General features: G+C 46.6%; 2 protein-coding genes across 2 annotated transcripts; both read right to left on the bottom strand.

Moving 5' to 3' along the window:
• Positions 1 to 1,400: 1,400 nt before the first annotated feature.
• prpf3 (PRP3 pre-mRNA processing factor 3 homolog (yeast)) lies at positions 1,401 to 7,959 on the bottom strand. Its single transcript, XM_088409482.1, has 17 exons — positions 7,796 to 7,959; positions 6,801 to 6,953; positions 6,251 to 6,381; positions 6,017 to 6,178; positions 5,852 to 5,929; positions 5,107 to 5,351; positions 4,905 to 5,023; positions 4,516 to 4,703; positions 4,269 to 4,435; positions 3,859 to 3,941; positions 3,586 to 3,729; positions 3,036 to 3,135; positions 2,838 to 2,951; positions 2,648 to 2,766; positions 2,101 to 2,178; positions 1,979 to 2,034; positions 1,401 to 1,905 (listed from the first exon to the last, which is right to left on the bottom strand). The coding sequence occupies exons 2-17, from the start codon at positions 6,943 to 6,945 to the stop codon at positions 1,756 to 1,758; spliced, it is 2,079 nt and encodes a 692-aa protein (XP_088265608.1). The 5' UTR covers positions 6,946 to 6,953; positions 7,796 to 7,959; the 3' UTR covers positions 1,401 to 1,755.
• A 6,447-nt stretch (positions 7,960 to 14,406) lies between these two features.
• LOC148425960 (uncharacterized) lies at positions 14,407 to 18,301 on the bottom strand. Its single transcript, XM_088409365.1, has 6 exons — positions 17,942 to 18,301; positions 16,466 to 16,755; positions 16,321 to 16,396; positions 15,863 to 15,941; positions 15,492 to 15,675; positions 14,407 to 15,005 (listed from the first exon to the last, which is right to left on the bottom strand). The coding sequence occupies exons 1-6, from the start codon at positions 18,138 to 18,140 to the stop codon at positions 14,553 to 14,555; spliced, it is 1,281 nt and encodes a 426-aa protein (XP_088265491.1). The 5' UTR covers positions 18,141 to 18,301; the 3' UTR covers positions 14,407 to 14,552.
• Between the last annotated feature and the right edge of the window lie 1,470 nt (positions 18,302 to 19,771).

Here is a 19,771-nt window from a genome sequence, read left to right as displayed (position 1 = left end):
AGGGTACTCGTTAACAAATGATCGCTGACGTCTAGTGAAAAGACTCATTTCATAAATGTATTTTGTTTAAATCCCGACACCAGCAATGGGCGAATACAAAAATGGAGCCTTTTTTAAACCATTAATATTGCATCGTGAAACAAGAGCAACACAATTTCATTATTTGTAAATACAACTCTCACATATGGACCTAAGAAGCTATGATTTAAAGAAAAAAAAAAAAAACACCAAAACGTGGCTTATGTCTGTCACAAACTTGTAAGCTTGTACAGGTCATTTCAGTAAGTGAATTTTGTAATAGTTGTCTCAGAGTATTTATCACTGACAAAGTATCTTTTTAACCCCTGGAGGTAATTTTGACGCAACTCGCATGTTTTAATGTTTTTGATGTGTAATATCAAAGGGAAAGTATAAAAAAAAACACTAGGAAGCTAAAACATTGCATTCATTGTCAAAACATGCCACAGTGCCATCCCTTCTAAATGCTTGCAAACGGGAGGTCGCTAGGTGTCTAAGTTTGCCCATGTCGGACTCATTTACTGCCATTTTTGGACATATTGAACACCGAACGTTTTATCATGCATTTCCCCCGATTTTTGCATTAATCCTTTCAAAGGCAACTCGCAAATGGGTTGTGATAGAAATTTATGTGGCGACATCCCAAAACCACCGGCTGACACTAGCAGCCAAATTATGACATTGTTGCTTGCCCCATTCGCTGACTTGGTTGATTGGCTTAGCCTGGACTCCCATCATGCAAGTCTTCAAAAGTCATAATACTTTAATTGTCAAATAAAAAATATTCTTATTTCAATTGCATAAATATATATAAATATACAGCTGTTACTTTTACGATTATCACGTTTTTTTTTTCAAAATTGCTGTACATAAAGAGGAAGGTTCCGAAAAAAAAAAAATTATATCTGTATGGATAGGGCTGATGCCACTGAACAAAAGGTTGGGTATTGAAAGTAAAAATATTCATATTTGAGATTATAAATATGTGATATTTATTATGAGCCTTTCAAAGTCAGTCCAAGTGGGGTGAAAAATTCCCGGAAACTCAGGAGTGGATGCCTTGGACAATAAGAGTGATTTTAGCATTCCAATAGTCTTTACTGTTCTTCTATTTCATCTACTAATGGCAACTTCACACAACACAAGAACACAGGAGCTTCTTTCTGTACGTCAAATGATATTATTTGCTATGGTTAGTATTTTCAGTTGTTGTAGTTAGTCCGATCCATAGATGACTTTATTGACTCCCAGCCAAGAGTTGTTATTTTCCAATTTCTAGACTTGATGTGTATAGTTTACATACTGTGGCTGTATAGAAACTCTCAAGCATGCTTTTTTTAATTTATTGGCCTTGACAGCAATAATAAAAAAAAAAATCTTAATTCACTGAAGGGATAGAATTTTATTAACACCTTGACTGGAGAACTTCAGTGGTCAATCAGAACAGAAATGTGTGTCTAAGTGATTTATATCACAGTGTAATCTTACAGAATAACCTTAAAAAAGAAATCTGTCATACATACCACTACTCACGCGGACGCACAAACATGCGTGTTCCGCCACACGTTCCGAAAAGGCTCGATGGATAGACCTGTCGCTTCGTGCGTCGTGAAGAAAATGTCTGCAAAAGCCTCGTGGGGCCGGGTTCAAGTCTACGGGCGGGCGGGCGGGTCAGTCAGAGGCCACGTGAGGTCGGCCGGCCAACGAGTCCGAGGGAGGGCCGCGAAGCGGCGGCGTTCAATCGTCGGCGCTGTCCAGCACGCTCTTACTGAGAGCCAGATCCCAGTAGTGCTCGGTGCCGTGTTTTTTGAAGTGCTCCCTGGCCATGTTTTCCGTGGGGCACTGCTTGAACTTCATGTCCCCGAAGGAGCGATCTTTGGCCGTGCCCTGAAAGAGTCAGCTTAGTATGAGGGTAGCGCTGCCACAGCCGCATTTTTTATTTTGTTTTTTCTAAACCCACCTCCCAAATCAACCAGCACTTGTTGTTCCTCCTGGTGTCGTCGTCGCCATCCGGATCTGTGCGCGGCGAGTCATGAGCTTCAGATTCATTCACCGAAAAAAAGAAGCTAAAGTGTATCTCACCATCTCTTTTGGAGTTATGTTCCTGCCACTTGATTCTGTGCATCATCAGCTTCTTGAACTTCTTCTGAGATTTGGGGCCTGCAACAAGACGCGCCGGTTAAGAAAAAGAACTCAAGTCGCACCATTAGGTAAACAAGATTCATAGTCTGGATTTTAAACATAAAAAAAACCTAATGAATGAAGTTAAGATGCAAGGTGGCCATCTAGAAGCCTCGGGTTGAACCTGACGTGACTGGATACTCGCTGCATGGGAGGCGGTGCTATGGTCAGCAACCAAGGTGTTACTTGGCTGATCTGCATTAAAGGCATAGCGTATGGCAAAGCCAGACTCGGCAGAAAAATCGAATCTACTTTTTTTTTTTAAGTTTTGTTTTTTGCTCAACACATTTAGTAGGATTTTTGAGCATACGGATGTGCTCTTTGGAATACTAAAGAAGAAAACATTGGATGTCCAGTTCTTCATGGCAAGCGTAAAGGAGTTCCGTGACACAGTCGAGCGAACCTTTAGGGAGGGTAAAGGTCAGAATCCAAAAAGAGGCCGCCTCACCTCCTTCCACCACAACCAAGTTGACATCTTTATGCAGAACCACGGTGCCGGTCAGGTAGAGCTGGTTGGCGTTGGCTTCCACTTTGAACTTCTTGGCGGGATTTTGCAGGTTACGAACCCTGCGCAGGAACAGGAAGGTCCGTTTCAGGGCGGCGGAACATTAGCTTTGATGCGCGCATGTTCAACCAACCTGTAGACGGCGATGTGAACCCCACTGCTGAGATCCTCTTTCAACTTCTTCACCTTCTTCTCCTTGCGTTGCTCAGCCGTGAGCTTGCGTGCCGCGTTGGCCTCCTCGTGGGCTCTGCGCAAAAAGTGACAGCGCGTCAAGGGGGAGAGTCCCGCCATAAAGGCAAGGGCAGTGCGACCGGCGCCACGCCTCACTGACTTCTGTCTCTTGGCCATCTGCGCTCTGACGTGGGCTTCCACCTTGGTGGGGTCCTGAACCGCCTCCGTGCCCAACACCCTCATCAGGTTGGAGATGCGAACTGAAATAAAAATCAAGATGCGTGTTAGCCGCTTACTTTTTCCATCTCCAACGGTTGAAGGACACGCCGACGCGCACACAAACATAGGAATCATATAAAACACGAGCTCATCATTTTCAACACCTCTGCGGGTGCGGACGTTCTGCCGCGAACAGTCGACATTGTCGACGTTGATTACGTCAAATAGCTGAAGGAGTTTTCCCATTCGTCGGCTGGTCGCTTTAATATGTTTCTCATTTGTAGGCTAGAGCTAACACCGCATTTTCCTTGCTAATGTTCAGTCATCGGTGAACAAGATTCAAGAATTTTACTGTCGTGTGCATGGTAAGACTACACAATGAAATTCTTATTCTGTTCACTTCCCCAAGCAGACTTACATTCCACACAATAGAGCAAAAAATAAAGTAGGCAATAAAAAAAGTAATAAGGCAAAGGTTGTTTGGAATCTACCTTTGGGCTCCGGTGGAGGCATGAGTCCGAGTCGGACCTTTTCTTGGACTTCTTTTTGACCTTCCCGCCGGGTCTGCCGTCTCAGCTTCTTCTGCTCCTTCTTGGTCAAGTATAAGCCCAGGGTGACCGGTTTTTCCTTGTCGACTGGCGGCACAGAAAGCGCACACACGTACACACACACACACGCGCCAACACTGTAACCGGTTTAGTCCTTGAGGATTGCGGCTGCGATGCAGTCAAATAAGACAGATGCGTGGCACATCATACACTTACCTGGAGGGCTAATTTGGGCAGGATGTTCAACTAAATTGGTCACCCCGAAAAGCACCACCTCATCAAGTTTGGTTTCTGGTTTTCTTCACGGAGTGCAAAAAAACAAGCGCATAAAGATAAGACTGACACATGAGTAAAATCATATATATTCTTCAATTAGTGGAGTCACGCTTTTGGGGCAAGTATCAGCATTTGAAATAGGAGCAAATTAAAAAAAGTGACGGATAAATCTGAACTGAAACTCGCCACAGACAATCAGAGGAGAAGATGAGAAGACAAAATTGGAGAAATGTGGAGAAAAGACTAAGTTACTGTACAGCAGTTGACTCTTATTCAACTTTGGAGCTTCCACACACAAAGGAAACGCTACATAGCATGAATACGGCATGCAAAGTAAAAGGATGTCTTACATTTCGATGTTGGTGGGCAAGATGAAGGAGTCCCACCATTCGATGTTGGGCACTTCGCTGTCGCCGATGTCCTTCCTGGGAGCGATCAGAGCCAGCTTGGTGGACGCGTGGATTCCGGTTTTCTTGGCCGCCTGGGAAATCTCATTCTGCAACCTCTCCAATTGGGCCTACCGCAACAGAGCAAAGTTCATATTGAAAAGGGACCGCCCGGGAGTTCCGGCGGGTCCCGCGCGGCGCCGACGCCGACCTTCGTCCGAATCCTTTGAGCGATCTTCTCAAATCGGCCCTGCTCGTGGAACTTGAAGGTCTTGCGAACGCGCTGAGGCGCGATCACGTTTACGCGATTGTCAAAGTAGGAGGTGGACTCCAGCTCCTCCCCGGGCTTTTCTTTGAGTTGCTGTCGGAACTGCTCCCGCTTGACCGCTCGAATGTTAGCTGGACGCAAGAGAGGCAAAGGTCGGGCTTGCTTGCTTGCAGATTGACAACATCCGTAAATCAAGCGGCTGTCCGATTAAAACGCACGGTATGTGTTACGGTACTTTTAGACACATTTCTTCATCGTATATCGAATAGCAAAAAGGGTCGAAAATGAGGAAAAACAAATCTGGACTCGCACACAGAGAAATACGGTAATACCTTTGAGCGTGGGCATGCGGTGGGTCAGCTCGATCTCTTTGCCTGTAGCGTCCACCGTCCTGCCTTTGTCGTCCAGGATGAGCGGCGTCGGCTTGTTCACTTCCTTCACTTCCACTCTCCTGGAAGAGAAAAACTAAGTCATAATTGCCGGCCCACGGACACCCGAAAGCAAGTGCGGCGGGCCTCGCGGGCCGCTACTCACGGCGGGGCGATTCCCATGGCGTGAAGGTTGGCCAGAGCCACAAAGTTGTGCGGGATGGAGTTGCCTAACATTCCCAATAGGTTGGGCTTGACCGTCATCTGGGACTGGAGGCGCGCCTGCTCCTCCGCGACCTTGCGAGCCTTCTCGATGGCGTCGTTCATGAAGCTGGCGGCGTGCGAGGGCATGATGGAGCCGCCCCCGCCGGCGTGGCCCAGAAGGCGGGACATGGGGGATTCCATTTGGCTCTGTCGAGTAGATAGGAGGCAAATGTGAGCGATGCGTTGGCAGTTTCATCCACCATGAGCAATCCCTATATAATAAGTGTTCCCACCTACGGGATCTCTGTCAAACGGAAATTCCTGAACCCGGGGGAAACAAAAAAACAAAACAAAAACGTAGGCATAAAATTTCCTATAAATATATTACATCATCGATCGATCCTTTGGATTGGAACGTCCGGTAGCTAAAACCCGAAAGCCATTCCGGAGCCCGCAGTGAGGCAAAAGCCGGAGGTTTTCCGCCATCGTTTCCCGCATTAGGAAATTCTGTTATAATTCTGTGTCGGACTATGCAAATATGATTCCTCGCTAGAGAATACTTACTGTATTACATTATTGATTTGAAAATAAAGGGTGGAACTAAACATGTAGACAGAAAATCGCCCAATACTCACAGGCGTATGGATTTTTTTGTCATGGCACAAAAACAAACTATAAAACAAAACACTTTCAAGCCACATTCATACCTGCACAGGAGATGGAAGGTTGAGTTGCTTCCTTCGCTGTTCGATCTGCTTTGTGGCTTCCTCCATCATCTGTTTGATCTAAAGAAACAAAAGCGATCGGAAAACGCGCAATGACGCCATCGCGCGGTCCTACGGTGGCAGGTGGGCTCCGCGGCGATGACGTACCTGCAACTTGCTGAGCATGCCCTGACTCTCTGTCGGCGGCCCCGGAATGACCTCGGGTTCCTCCACCTCCTGAAAGCGGGGCACCCGCTTGCGTTTGGTCACCGTGCCGCCATCAACGGCGGCGGCGGCCGGAGGCGTGTCCGTCTCCTCGCCGAAGGCGTCCTGAGAAGCAAGTGGCGGGCGCATCTTTCAGCTTGAGCTCAAAACGTTTGCCTTCAGGGCGTCACTGCTTACCTTCAGCTCCCTCTTGCGCGTCTTCTCTGCGTTTCCTTTGTTGCTTCGAGAACCGCGGCTCTCCTCCAGCACTTCGAAAAGACGCTCGACGAAACCGCCGGCCGACTCGTTCAGGAAAGGGTGCAGCTGGTCTACGAGGAATCGAGTGTGAATCGACAACTGAGTCGCAACTCAAACGATTGTAATCGTGCTCAACCGAACCTTATGATCATTATGAAAATCTGAAATGCCGTTCCATAACCATATGCTTAAAGATATAAGAACAAAGGTAAAGTTTGTATTTATTTTTTTTAACCGCAATATTTTCTACTGTAAATGGGTACCGGATCCAAACATTGGTAAACAGCTTCCTTGACTACTAATAATCGTCATCGGTTCCACACTATCTCCCATTGTGCTCCTCTATCAATTGAACGGGAGCCCCGCCATCCGGACAAGGGGGAATGTGACTCAAAGTGAAAGTTCAATAGCGTATTGAAAGTTGCATACAACTTGATGCTCCTTGTTTGAGGGCATGTATATAATAGGTAAAAGCCATCTCCAATCGTACCTGTTGTTTTCCTTTTGTCCAGACCTTTGCCCACACACTGCAGAGCCACGGTGACCACAGTGGGCTCAGAGAAGCCCAGCATCTTCTTCACCGTGCGCTCCACCCACGGCCTCAACTCCTCCACCTCTCGTTTCGAAATAGACATCCTCGCGTCTGAAAGATGCACGTATTAAAAAAAAAATAAAATGCAAGCTCTGATTCAGGCAGAGGTGAAGCACATAACAGGCTACTAGTTATGGTCAGTGGAACTTGTAACTGTCCAAGAGCAATTCATCCAGTTCAGACACTGGGCTAGTTACAGTAGTGTCATTAAAGGGGAAGTCAACGCCCAAAATTTCTTATCAAGAGTATGTTTAGTGCGGTCACATTAGTCACAACACCGCATTCTGATTATAATTGTGCTTGCAGGTAAAAGAATAAATTATTTTTAAATTATTATTATTAAAGATTAAAGAATTCAGCCCCGGGGCTCAGATAATGACACATCACAGTTCACCTTGGAAAAGAGGTTTGCACTGATTGGTCATACATGAGCAACTGTGATGACCAACCCTTTCTTGCACGGTTAGAGCTTGTTAAATCAAAATTTCATACCTTGTACTTGTGACAGTAAAGGCTAGAGAAATATTTATTTACAGGCGCCTGCCAGTGGCAAAATAGCAGCCCTCTGAAAGAAGATAAAACCAGGAAGATTTTGTTGCTTAATTTCTTACTCTACAAAAAAACAATCTTAGTCAAAATGCCAACAATTTACAACACTGGGGCCACGTAGAATAGAAAAAAGAAAGAATAAATAGAATGCCACAATGTCATTGTACATAGGTATACCTATTAAAAAAAGTGTGGGGTTGACTTTCATTTTAATATGTGATGATGACAGAATTGATTGATTGATTGAAAATGGTGTCAAAAGTCAATCCCTCCCGCAAAAAGTGGCAGGCTGGCTATATGCTAACATTAGCACTGTTAGCATGAAAAAATAGCCGCGTGGTTACCTGATAAATTCTTTGCTGTTTAGGTGATCCGGTACGAGGACACCGGCGCGGTGAGAGTAACACGACTGGGATCCGCTTGACGACGTTATGCACACAAGCTTCAAGTTTCCTCGACAACTTTTGAGTTGAGTCGCGCGGCTCTTTCCGTTCGCACAACGTCGTTGTCGAGCGAACCGGAAGAGGAAGTAGTATTTTCCTTCGGCGACGTCTGAGGAAAGTTTAGATTATTGTTTGGTTGCCCTCTAGCGGTAAATACACTCAACGCCCATTCGCTACATACCTGTACTGTATACTGCATTAACAACAATTTCTGTAGATGGGTAAAGGTTCTTAAAACCTTTTTACTTATTATCTCTATTCAACTATATGAATATATAAGGAAACAAAAAAATCGTCATTGTACAAGGTATTTAATGATTGGGGGAGAATCGTTAAGTATAAGACGCCTATTTGGACAATCAAAACTATTGTTCTCAGTTATCATAAGAATAAAGCATGATGCAAAAATCTCGTGATGAAATCGCCGTGAGGGGGGTCTGTCGATTTTTTTTTAGCAGCTGCTCATTGCCATTCATCGATTTTGTCGAGTCAGTGTAAAACATAGTTTATCCATTGACTGCAGCCGGGGACATGTGATTGTGAGATGACAGCAGACGCCCCCCCCCCCCCCCCCCATTTGACTATTTTACGGGAAATGGGTCAACTGAGTGGCATTGGAGTAGCGTGAGCACGAAAGCGCGAGTGAGCCTGGGGCAACGTTCGTCTGGCAGATAGACAGCCCCCCCCCCACCCCCCCCCCCCCCCACCCCAACCCCCCCTTGCTCCTTCCCTGTGCCCAAATTTCCCAAATCGCTCTACAGCCATCCATGTCTACAAAGATAAAACTGTTCAAACATAAATAACTCAATCTAGATTTCAATCACAAGTATCCCGCAAAATTCAATCTTGGGCCCAATCCAACAACAAGATGCCATCATTTATTGAAGGGGAGGTGTTGATTTTATTTTATTTTATTTTATTTTCACAATCTTGTCAGTGTGTGTCCAGACCGTTTGACAATTCCTGTGATTGAACCTCTTCCGACTTCTTTTTGTTTTGTTGCCGCAATACATTTTTAAAGTGTGGCATTTCATGTGGGAGATGACCAAAACAGGAAGTCAAGCCAAAAATGTTGTGATCGATGAGCAAAGGCCTCCTTTTTGCCTCTTGTGCTACGTTTCATCTCCACGACCCACTTTTAGCGCCAGTTGACTTGACAGGAGGCCCTAATAAATGAGCACCTCTCCCAGGACCTTGACGCGAGCGCACACAGGAACCCGCGCGGCCTAAGCACATCAACGGCTTCCATCCCTGCAGTTGCCCCTTATTAACGTATTCAATCCCAATGGCATCTTTTTACGTTTACGTTTACGTTATGCATCCTTTTTAGAGTGTTTGCGCAGAACATCGTCTGGACTCTCAATCAAAATTCATGCCATAATAAGCCACAAACTGTGGAGCTTAATACAGCCAATGGGATAACGTTTAACCCCTGTGCTGTATTTTGTTTGTCCAATCCTTTGATCTTTCAAGTCATTTCGCTACAAAGGGACAGCATTGAAAGAATATCACAGGGAGCTGAAATTTCACCCAGATGGTGACAACAGGGCAAAGTTCAACGTGGCACGACTGCTTAGTTATGACTCCAGCAAAAGTTGTGGCTAAAACACTGCCACAGAATGATGTGGAAGAAAATGACCCCAAAATATAAAAAAAAACACACAAGGGTTAAGCTACTCGAATCTGGAAAAGCGTGTATGTCGGGGTCACTTGTATCTCAAGGCGTAGGCAATAGACAAGCCTGGGTGTCCTCTGCTGCGCTTGATAAAAGTCAAGTCAGAGTGGGCCTCCTCCTCTTGCCGTCTTCAGCCTCCAGACGGGGGGGGGGGCTTCTCTGCTAAAAACTGCATGGATACAAGGGGGGGTCACTCCTCACTGCTGTCACAAGGCCGGCCGGCAGTCAGCGTCTCGCCGCACTCCGCATTGGTGTGCGTGTTTGTGCGTGGGGGAAATATTGGGGCATTTTTTTGGGACTTGATGTATGTGCGTGCCTGTAAGCATGTGACGCATGGCTGAGTTCATCCAAAGCGAGTGGGGGAGGGGCGCTAGGGGGTATTATAGCACACCCTCCCAAAATGTGGCACGCAAGCACAGAACGCGTCGCAGCTCCCGTTTCTTTCCAAACAAAACCACGCCCGTCCTCAACAGCGCCAGTCGCGTATTGGCGAGCGCCTCGAAATACGAGCGACCCCACTTTTACTTTTTTGGCCACAACTGACTTAACAATCGGCATGCGAAATTGAGAGCAATCCTTGCAAAAAGGGTCTTCAAATTCATCGTGGCTTTTACTGTTTCCCACACTAAAAGGCGCACCTAAAAGCCTTCAATTTCCTCAAAAGCTGACGACGCGTCTTATAATGTGGTGTAACGCGGTGCGGGAGAAAGGCGCTGTGACCCGGCCGAAGGGCAAAAGCAGAACGGGGTCGGTCTTGATGTATGGCAGCGATGGCTTTTGTACCTTGGGCCGACCCAAATGAATGAGTGGGAAGCCCTCCTCGCGTGAGAAACAGTCTGTTTGTCTTCCTTCCTGTTTGCTGTTTATGAAATGTTCTAGGTTGCCTGAGCCTAACGAGGCCATTCGTTGAAGGTGTGCCTTCTAATCCGGTGCGCCTTTTGATGAGGAAAATGAGGTACTATTTTTTATTCAATTGTTTGTTAAGATAGCCTTTTTGTCTGACACCGAGCTTATAAGCCCCCCATCTCCCAAAGCCTCCACCCTGCATATTACCTCCACATTATGTATACACAAAAGTGACGTATTCCAAAATCCACACATGGGCAAGTGTTGTGTTCTGTTTTGGCAGCTGGTGGGCGGCTAGACTACCCCCCAGCCCCACCCCGAGCCAGATTAGCGGGGTTGTAGTCCCCCACACGCAGGCACGCGCGCACAAAAATCACCATCCTCTTAAAGGGGCCGTAACACGAAAAGTCAATCTTCATTACTCAAGTCCCAAAGTCGATTTCTCACCCTAAACATTCCCAAAGTATTATTTTCTTTCATCGACGCCTTTCAAAGCGTTCCTCGCGCCGGCCCCACCCTTGCGGATGAAAAAGGCTTGAAGTGAGTGAGACAGGAGCAAATGGCAACTCCCCACCTCCGCCGCCTGCGCGAGAGAAAATACACTCCCACCTTTCCTGAGGAGACGTTCGGGTGTTTTACTTTTGTTGCGAGGTTGGGGAACAGAGACTTTGCACCGAGTCGGCCAAGTAAACAGCAACGTTTCATTTTTTAGCTACAACGTTTTACTGTGGAAACGCTGAGGTGGCCAAAATGCGTCTTTGTGAGCATACAGCCGGACAATTAGAGTCTGCACTAAATAATTTACCCGCGGGTGGAAGTACATTTATGAATAGTGGGTTCCCACGGGGACCGATCTGATGGAAATAATGCGCGATAGCAAAAGCGGTAAATTTGCATTTCAATGTGAGTAAACGCCTGATTTTGGCTCTGTTATTTATTTCTTAATCGGCCGCCAGCCTCGTGAGGACGAGATGACGATGACGGATGGATGCATGTCGCTCGGCCTGCCACTTGAGCTGCAAGATGGCAGGCACGGCACGGTAAGAGCAAACGAGCGCTTTTACTCCCTGGTCCCAGAAAACTCAAATTTAATAAGAAATTAAATCATCAGTGCGCCAGGACGTAATTTATATGTGCATATTGCACTGGGAAAGGTACTTGAACATCATGTTACGGCACTTTAACATGCACCCGACGCATCACATCTGCGCACCCCTTTGAAAATCATCACATGAGATTCCATCTCAGCTTTGAAAAAAATTTATTCCAAAACTCTTCCTTTTTTTTTGCGTGGTTATTGAAAAAAATGTAGCCGGAGTAAGTAACGTGGGAAGGTAAGCCAAAGAAAGGAAAACTGACGGGATTGAGGGAGATGAAGGACGAGGGGGAGCGAGGAAGGAGGGGGGGTCAAGCGCTAAAGGAAAGTAGTAAAACAAGTAGTATTGAAGAAGAAAGGCTACAAGATTCCCAAGCGGTCGTCGACGACGTAGAAAAGGTACATGTAAAAGTTAAGTGCAATCGGTCACGCCTTGGCCGTAGAAAAAAGTGGAAGTGTGGAAGACTGTCCCTCCCCTGCTAAATACAAAACAACCCCCCCAAACTGACGATCGAGGGAAGGTCTGCAGTCAGACTCGCTCTCGTAATAAGGCCTCCACTACACCGAAGGGAGCCATTCAAGTCAACAAAATAAATAAAGAAAATACAGTACATTGAATTACACTTCAAATATTATTCAAACTATTTAAAAAAAAATACTAAATTAGTACAATTAAAAAAAAAATCAACAATTCCAATTTAAAAAAATTCACTCTTCAATTAAAAGTAATTATAGAAAATAAAGTCCAACACAAAACAAAACTTAAATGGAGAACAAAGAAACAAAAAATGGACCTGAATTAAGTAGAAACAATATTTACCGAATTAAACTATAAAAACAAAAAGCAAAATAATTCAATACCAGAAATTAAAAAATATCAAAATAAAAATTAAAAAAAGAATGACACAAAACAGGGAACAGAAATAACAAAAAATTAAAACAATTAAACATTTTCCGAATGAGACTATGAAACAAAAACAAAACAATACCTGAAATCGACCCAAAAAAAATGCCCCAAAAATGATCTAAACGAAACAGAAAACAAAAACAAAAAAAATAAACAATGAAAAAATATTGCCAAACGACCATAAAAATAACTGAGCAGAATACATGAGAAACAAAAATTAAACACGGAATCAAAACAACAAAGTAAATCAAGAGTAACGTGAATCAAGCGAGGTAAAACTCCAGTCGTAAAAAAACATCCAATGAAAATGAAGTCAAGGCGTTCGTTTGCATGTCGGCCGCCCGCCCGCCCGCCCGCCGCTACGTCCCGGCTAGCTCTCGACGCAAATACGAGTCGAGTGTCAAGATTTCCCGCGCTTGAGCGCGACGGTGTTTTGCGACGCCGCGCCCGCCGTTCCTCCTCCATTTTGGACTTCCCATGCGGTTAGCAGCACAGGAGGAGCGAGGGCGCGTCGCCGGCTCGCTAGCTAGCGAGCTAGCTTGCCGCCGGCAAGCCGAGACTAGTTTTGTTTACATTTTTTTTCCCATCGTTTCAAGTTTTGTAGTTGCACCAGCGTTCAGTGCGCCTCCTTCGACAGGAGGGAAAAGAGAATAAAAACATCAAAAAGGCTAGCAGAGGAGCCTCTGCTGACAAGATGGATGCGCGTTTCTGAAGTTGAGTCGGAGAAGGTCGTTAGCCTAATAGCGCAATGGCCAAAGTCCACATTTGTTCGTCAAGGTCAAATTTCAGAACAATTGAAGGGACTCTCCCGTTCCCAAAATATTACCCGAAGTACAATTCACACAAACAAAAAATTAACTGACAAGAAGCAAACGATAAAAAAGATGCAAACAAGCAGAGGAATAGTTGGACACAAACAATAAACGGAGCAAACTAACTTTCCCTACCGGATGTGGTTGGCGTGGGAAAGTTAGTTTGCTCTTTTTGATTGTTTGCTTACGTTTTCTTTTGTGCTTCTTTTTTCTTGAATGTGTCCTTTTTCTTGTTTGCTTCTTTTTTCTTGTTTCTTTATTTTCTTGTGTGCTCCTCTCATCGTAAGGTGTTTTTTGCGTGTGCGATTACTTTTTGTTGTCAGCTTAGATTTTTGTTTGTGTTGTTTTTTGGAAAAAGTAATAAAGAAAAAAAATTGCATACATGCTATTAGGCTAACGATAGCATAACTTGCGGTTATGTGAGTGAAGGTCCCAGCTGACTACTGTCAAGATGTGTTGTTGTTGTTTTTTTTTTGTGAAAGTAAACAATCAAAATATAATATAAATGCACTCCAAGCACCAATTGTTTCTCTCGAAACTCAAAAAAATAAACACATCCTATTTGGTAAAAGGCACAGTAGTCTGACGGTTCAAAATTCTATCACAAAGAAAAACACACAAAAAACGTTGTGTTTCCCTCAGCTGCCTGAAAAATAAATACCAGAAATAATAAATAAACCAAGTGTGGATCAACGGACGAATAAATTAACAGTGGGCGGGAACGCATTGACGCCCAGGCGTTCTCCGATTAGTACATTCGTGAGTTGATGACATGGGTTCTCTTCAAAGTCCTCGAACGCATCGCTCATCCGGTACAGTCAGGCTGCAATTTCCATTTTTTTTTCGTCTCATTGCTTCTATCTACAACCCGTCAAAGGTTACATGGTCCTTCACTTCCTCTCCTGACAGGAAGTGGTTGGGTCATGTGGTCCGTCACTTCCTCTCCTGACAGGAAGTGGTTAGGTCATGTGGTCTGTCACTTCCTCTCCTGACAGGAAGTGGTTAGGTCACACGGTCTGCCACTTCCTCTCCTGACAGGAAGTGGTTGGGTCACATGGTCTGCCACTTCCTCTCCTGACAGAAAGTGGTCGGTGGGTCATGTGGTCCGTCACTTCCTCTCCTGACAGGAGGTGGTTAGGTATCGGGGCTCGTCACTTCCTCTCCCGACAGGAAGTCGTTGGGTCTCGTGATAAGTCGCTTCCTCTCCTGAAAGGAAGTGGTTGGCCCAGTCCTCTTTTGCAAATCGACTCGCTTGCCTCCTCCATGATTTCTTTGCACATCCTTTGTGATTATCGACACGCGTATGATTTTTCTTGGGCGGCCTATCCGGTCTCGGAGGTGGCGCCCGGGTCTCGGCGGTCTTGGTTGGCGCCGGCGCTTTTCTCCGGATTGGTACCGCGCTCGGGGGGCGTGGTAGAGGAGACGGCGCTGTCCTGCGTGGCCTTGGCAGCCGCGCCCGTCGTCCGCGGCGACAGGATGGGAGCCACGTGCACCCACGTAAGGCTGGGCTCCGACCCCCGGCCCGTTTTGTACTCGGGCGGCTTGCCCGGACTCTCCGAGTCTCCGCCGGCTTCCTTGGGTGGATTTGGCGCGGGCGATGACGACGGGGGCGCGGGCGGAGGGGGAGGGGCGCGGGGGCTGCCCGTCGTGGCTTCTTCCTCTTCTTCTTCGCTGTCGTCGTGGTGCTTCTTGTCTTGCGCGCTGAGGCGAGGGCACTTGGGGAGGCCCGGAGAGGTCGCAGGAGACTCCGTTCCCGTCCAGCTGAGTCGGCGTTTCTGAAAAAGTAGACCCAAAGGAAAACATCAAATATTTTTCATAAATTCGAAAACAAAATATGGCTAAAATAATCTACGATGAAATGAGACCGATAAAAAGGAATATGCATTAAGAAAAATCTGAAAAAGAAGCTAATAAAAGTAATCAAAAATATAGATGAATATAAAATGAAAAGTACTTCTTCTACTTCTTGAGATGCGGCCACTAGGAGGCAGCACTGCACACGCAGCCACAAACGAAGGCAAAAAGTCCTTGCTGCCCAATCCTGACGTGCCAGTTATTATCCGTCTACATGTGTTGCCCCACCATTTTGAAGCTTACCGTTGGCATGACAACGGCTTTTTGCATCGTTTGTTAGCATTAGCCTAAAAGGCTTTATGGGGCAAAGTTTTCAGTGGTCAGGTGTAATTGTTTGTTTTCTATTTCGTAAAGTGTCAAACCCCAAACAGCAGATTGCAGACGTACACGAGGGACGGCGCGCTCACCTTGACGGGCATATGCAGCTGATCCCTGTGCTTGTGCGGCGGCGTGGGGCCCGGAGCGCCCGGGACGGCGCAGGCCGGCGAGGCGGAGGCGCCGGGGGCGGCCGACGTCGGGACGGTGGCGATGTGAGGAAACCACAGCTTCAGCATCATCTCCACCTGCAGGAGCGTGTTGAGGTACTTCTCCCTAGGGGAAGACGTCCGCGGCGTTTACGTTAGGACGCCACACGTACACATACACACTCACGAGCAGATATTCTCTATCCTCGGTGAAAAATAACTCATTACGGCATCTTAGTCACTCACTTACAGTGGCAGTAGAACAAGTTTGTTTATTATATGTTGGGGGTTTTGCTTGGGGCGTTCTATCTTACCCACTGTTTGGTTTCTGCAAAACACCCACGATCCGCTGGATCCGATCCATGGCCACACTCTGCTGGAAACTACTCAGACCTGTCAGTCACAAACATAAACCCCCTGTCAGCGGAAAATAAATAAAATGAAAATAAAAACACACACACACACATATATATATATATATATATATATATATATATATATATATATATATATATGTGTGTGTGATTTTGACAATGAGGGTGCCACCGCACCACCCGGGGCTGCGGATGTGCAATTACACCTCACACGGTAAAAGCAAAGGCAGTTCTCCGGGGTCGTGGAATAACGGCCCCTCCCCGGCTTAGGGTGACGACAGAAAAAGGTTTGACTCGAAGAGTACAACTCCTGCGATCAGTCGGGAAACTCGCGGTGACATTTTTGTTCGGTGGGATTTTCGGAGCATGAGTAAAGGCCGAAGAAGAGGAAGACTTACCGCGGTCGAAGCGGCCCTTCTTCAGTCCGTTCAGCAATTCCAGCAGGGGCCTGACGAAACCCTGCAGCTCAGCACACTGCGACAGGAAGCGGCAGAGGAACGGGTGAGGGGGGGGCTCGGCGGCAGGAGGCGGAGCGGGGCTCACCTTCTGAGCAAAGAGCAGGTCCCCCTGCGACTTGGGGACGTCCGGCCGCGAGGCGCCGTCCTCCTCGTCCTCTTTGTCGGCGAAGCCGTCGCACGCCCACTGCGAGCCGGGGCTGTCGGCGGCGGCCGAGGGGCCCCCGGACGCCGCCGCCGCCGCCTCCAGGAGCGCCGAGGACGAGGCGTCGGTCAGGAAGACGTCGGCGTCGTCCGAGTCGCTGAAGAGGAGGCTGTCGCTGGAGCTGAGCGAGTCCAAGGAGGGTTGCGAGGACGTGCTGCCCTGGGACTGCATCTCTGGCCAAACGCGACGGAGTGAGATCGCCGTCAAAAAGTCGCACCGCGACTACCGCCGTTCCCCATATAGAAGACTTTGCACATTGTGACCGTTCGGCGAACGTCTCGCGATGCACGCCATCCAAGCGATCGCTTTTAGCCATAAATTCCCGAAGTTGCACAGCATCATAGTTTCACAAAATTTAAGACAAAGGCAAAAACGGAATACCTTTCCGCGTTCTCTAACCGCCGCACTCTCAATTGAATCAGATGGAGAAATCATAACTTTTACCTGATCCTCTCCATTTTAGTAATATTTCCGAACTCGAACGTCGGTTCAGTCCGCCCGCTTCTTTAATTGAAATTAATGCCGTTAGAAACGCTGTTAGCTTCAAAAGGCACTTGACGCTAACAGCCAACTGGCATCCACCTCCTCAAGCTCGTCCCGTTTTAGTAATTATTTTAAGTAAGAATACGGCCGATTAAAAAAATGCACCGCAAGGGACCGTTCATCGGACGCACCCATACTTTTGGCCCTCATTTTTTGGGTAAAAAAGTGTGTCTTGGGCATTTACAGTAACTGCCACATAACCAGCAATAAATAAGTAAACGATAAATAATATAAAAAGCATTATTGTAGTTAAATAATCTTTGTTTCACAATAGAATTCCACTTTGTATGTACAATTCCAAGGAAAGGGTTTCTCCAAAGCAACTGCAGCGCTTGTTTCTACCAGCAGAGGCCGCTAGCTGTTACAGAAGCTTCCCAAAATGACACCAATTTTCACAAAATTGGCCCTAGATGGCCACAAAAAAACGCTTGATCACGCATTTCCCCTGATTTTTGCATGTGCCTTTCACCGGGAGGTCACCAAAAAGGTACAATAGAAATTTTTGTGTTGAGACCCCCGGCGATGCTCGCGGACAACTTCTGGCATTTGTAAGCCTTTCGGTGACTTCATCGAGTGGCTTGGCCTGACTCCCATAATGCAAAGTTCTTGCTATGCATTGCGGGTCTTTTAGTTGACAAAAGGCTCCCATCCAAGCACTGAATAAATCGAGAAATGCGCATATATACATATATAAATATGTATATGCAACCATTTTTATAGTTGACGACGTTATGAGCCTTTCAAAGTCAGCCCAAGTTGAGTGACGACAAGGCCAGGTTAAGTGAAAAAATCCCCGGGTACCCAGGGGTTAGTTACCAGATCCGCGAATCCAAAGGAGAGCTTCATGCGAAGACGTGAAGCCGTCTCCTAGGAATGGCGAAACACGCGACCGTCTTTTTGACAGCCATCTTTGACTCCATAAAACGGGAGGCGTCCGCAGGCTCACGTGCCGGGCAAAGCGCCGCTGTCCTACTTTGAGGCGGCGCGGGGGGCGCGGCGCGCGTCTCGCTGCCATTCCAGCGCTCGGAGACGGAAGGAGTCAAACGTTTGCGAGCGAGCGAGCGAGCGAGCGAGCGGGGGGATGGGAGCCCCGGCGTGTAGCGTCGCCGGCCTAGCGTAGCCTCGCCGAATCAGAACAGGCGCTCTTCTTCTTTCACGGCCGCGTAGCGCCGCCCTCGCCGGCTCCATCCTGACCCCCCCCCCCCCCGCACACACAAACCCCTCTCTTTCCTGCATTGCTTCTCATCTGGTCTTCCTCATCCTTCCTCCGTTTCCTTCAACAACATTCGGGAAAGCCGATCGTGCCGAGGCTTCCCGAAGCGTTTGAGAATATTATAGGAGCGGGTTCCCCAACCCCCTCCCCGTTCATTCCTGCTCCCCGCTGGACCCTGAGCCCTGGGGGAGGTCACAAGGATACTCGCTGTCCACGCCCACATCACAAGAGGCGCACTGAAAGTCCACCGCTTTGGACTCACGGCAAGAAATGGCATTTTTGGCCTTCCCTGCTGCCAGCCGTCGTTTGTTGATTGAAAAGACGGCATTTTCACAAAAGCAAGCTTGCCGTGTGGAGATAAAGACAAAACAATACTCATTTTTGACAGAGATGAAGCGTGATTTTGCAAAAAGATGACAGGCGTTTGGCGCGTGGATTAAAAAAAAAATGTACCACTTCTCAAAGTGGGGTCCGTGAAATTATGTGGCTTATTAATAAAATGTATATACTTGTTAGTCATTTGATATGATATTAAATTGTGACTGCATTCACGTCTCTCAGCAAAGAAATCGGGCAGTTTCATACATTTTTTTTTTTAAATGTAATAATTTTGAAATTTGACAAATTTGTCATGATTTAGTCACTGAATATTTGGCAGCGACCCGTTTGCTGGAAATTGACCAGTTTGTTCGGCTTATACTGCTTGTGTTATACTTGTTGTCAAATAAAATATGTTGGTGAATAAAATAGCCACTTACGTTTGGCTTTAGTGATTTTTTTTGTTTTGTTTATGCAAATATTTGCAATGGGTGTCCTTGGAAAATATGCTTTCTAAAAGGGGTCCCTCACTGCAAAAAAGTTTTAGAACCCCTGCCAAACTAAAGTTAAAAAAACATCCTCATGCCTCAATAAAAACTCAACAGAATCCAGTGTTACACTTTCCTGGCCTCCCTATTTCCCAGATTTTCTTTTGCAAATGTATTTGCCTATCTTCAACGAAGGGAAAATGCAAGAAATGTCCATGCCTGTCTGATACAAATATATAAGGTGAGGGGTTTTACAGCCTTAATACATGATGACCAAAATACATACAGTATAACGGCCCCCATAAACAACAAACAATAACACACATAATAAATGGAGAAAAAAACATGCATACACAAACGATTAAAAAAAGCCTCAAGCGCTCCCCCGCGGATTTCACTTATTGCGGGTGTTTAGGGGAACGTAACCCCAGCGATAACCGAATGATCGCCGCAACTCAAGACTGTCAATAAAACAATGTAATCGCCCAAACAGCGTCGGCAACACGAGCCACGGATACCGGAGACAGATCGATAAACGCGATTCCCGTTTCGGCTATTTTCCGTTCGTCACCTTTGCGCCACTTCGCGGACCGCTTTCGAGTCTGCAACAAAGATTAACGTTCGCTA

The sequence above is a fragment of the Hippichthys cyanospilos genome, chromosome 3 (assembly GCF_059441005.1).
Source record: "Hippichthys cyanospilos isolate Australia breed blue-spotted pipefish chromosome 3, RoL_Hcya_1.0, whole genome shotgun sequence".
Taxonomy (NCBI): Eukaryota; Metazoa; Chordata; class Actinopteri; order Syngnathiformes; family Syngnathidae; genus Hippichthys; species Hippichthys cyanospilos.
Note: the sequence above shows the minus strand (reverse complement) of the source record. Positions and strands in the feature narration are given on the sequence as shown.